The sequence below is a fragment of the Elephantulus edwardii genome, unplaced genomic scaffold (assembly GCF_000299155.1).
Source record: "Elephantulus edwardii isolate Elephantulus edwardi_28Jun2011 unplaced genomic scaffold, EleEdw1.0 scaffold00424, whole genome shotgun sequence".
NCBI classification, from domain to species: domain Eukaryota; kingdom Metazoa; phylum Chordata; class Mammalia; order Macroscelidea; family Macroscelididae; genus Elephantulus; species Elephantulus edwardii.
This window is the reverse complement of record NW_006400174.1, coordinates 939,211-940,772: the sequence shown is the minus strand read 5'-3', so window position 1 is coordinate 940,772 and position 1,562 is coordinate 939,211. Positions and strand designations below refer to the sequence as shown.

Sequence of the window (1,562 nt, the reverse complement as noted above, 5' to 3'; positions counted from 1 at the left end):
GGATAGTAGGCCAAAAGCACAGAGCAGTGCAGGCCAGGGATGGTGCGAGCAGGGGCTCTTCCGTGAGGCGGTGACTGCTCCGTTCTGCTCTTCCCTTGGCAGAAGCATCAGCGGAGACCAAGGACGCAGAGCCAGTGGTCCCACCCGAGGAGTCTGCACCGTCCCCAGGCCAGCTGACCCTGCCGGTGCCCGCGGAAGAGGCAGCCCACCTCCCTTTGTCTTCGGACAGTGAGCGTTCTGCTTCCAGTGCAGAAGGGCCCGGTGGAGCGCTGTATGCGCAGGTGGCCCGGCGCGAGACCCGGACGGCCCAGGGTTTAGGTGAAGCTGGGGGTCTGTCGCTGTCCCCATCGCCTGAGCGCAGGAAGCCGCCGCCACCTGACCCCGCCACCAAGCCAAAGGTGTCCTGGATCCATGGCAAGCACGGCGGTGGGGCCATCACCACGATCAGTTCGCCCTCACCTCCGTCCCCAGCGCCTGAAGCCATGCCCAGCCCTAGTAAGAGGAAAAGGACTCCCAGCGACACATCAGCGTGGCCAGACGAGCGCAGCAGTCCTCCAGCCCGTGACCTGGTACCGCGACCCCCTAGGCAGGCCGAGGAGGTACTGGCCCCTGCCCCGTCCTCGCCGCCCCGGGCCCGGGCTCGGGGGCGCGTCCCAGGCCTCCTGGAGCCAGAGGATGCTGGTGGCCCTCCGCTCAGCGCGCCCGAGGCCGCCTCCATACTGGCTGCTGAACTGCGTGACAAGACTCGCAGCCTGGGCCGCACCGACGTGGGCCCCGGCGCGCACGGCGCCCGGGAGAAGCCGCCGCCGCCACAGAAGGCCAAGCGCTCGGTGCTGCCTGCTTCACCCACGCGCGCGTCCTCCGCACCCGAGGCTCCTGGGCCGGAGAAGGCGACGGTCGGCGCACCCGAGACGCCTCGCAAGAAGACGCCTATCCAGAAGCCGCCGCGCAAGAAAAGCCGGGAAGCAGCGGGCGAGCTGTCAAGGGTGGGCGCCCCCAACCTGTAGCGAGGCGTTACCGGCCTAGCGGTACCTGCAGATTCTGTGTCTGGGCAGGCAGTTCCCTCCTGGCCTGGTCTGTTCCCATTGGCCAGCTGGAGCAACCCTGTTGGAAACTGCGTCCCATTGGCACAGGCCTCAGTAGTATCCACCCTGTGTCTGGTCTGTGCGGGCAGCTCGTGCCTGTCCCACACAGCCCCCATTGGCCCGCTGGAGCGGCTCTGTTGGAGGCTGCTTCCCATTGGCTGGCTGGAGCGCTGTGCGCCGTCCTAAATGCCTATCGCATTGATTAAGGTCTACCTGGTGCTTAGCGGCTAGATGTTAATTCCGCAGTGGCTGAGTTGCTGAGTTATTGGACATGCTCATGTCTCCTTGGTCAGGTTGATCTCTACCTAGACACCGTCTAGTCAAAGGTGTTTAGCTGGGCTACTTTTCTCATTGGTTGGGGCCAGATACCCTTTTGCCTGCTGCCTCTCCCTGGTCAAGGCCTGGTGCCTTTGGTTGGAAGAGGCTGCCCTTGGTCTTGGCCCTTACCTATGTCCAGAGACCTAGGTCATATGGTTG

General features: G+C 64.8%; 1 protein-coding gene across 1 annotated transcript in view; it reads left to right on the top strand.

The window, feature by feature from the left end:
* SCARF2 (scavenger receptor class F, member 2) overlaps positions 1 to 1,007 on the top strand; it is a 9,320-nt gene extending 8,313 nt beyond the window's left edge. The window contains exon 13 of the mRNA XM_006902533.1: positions 103 to 1,007. Within this exon, the coding sequence (XP_006902595.1) occupies positions 103 to 1,007 (905 nt within the window). The remainder of the gene's footprint in view (positions 1 to 102) is intronic.
* The last annotated feature ends 555 nt before the right edge of the window (positions 1,008 to 1,562 follow it).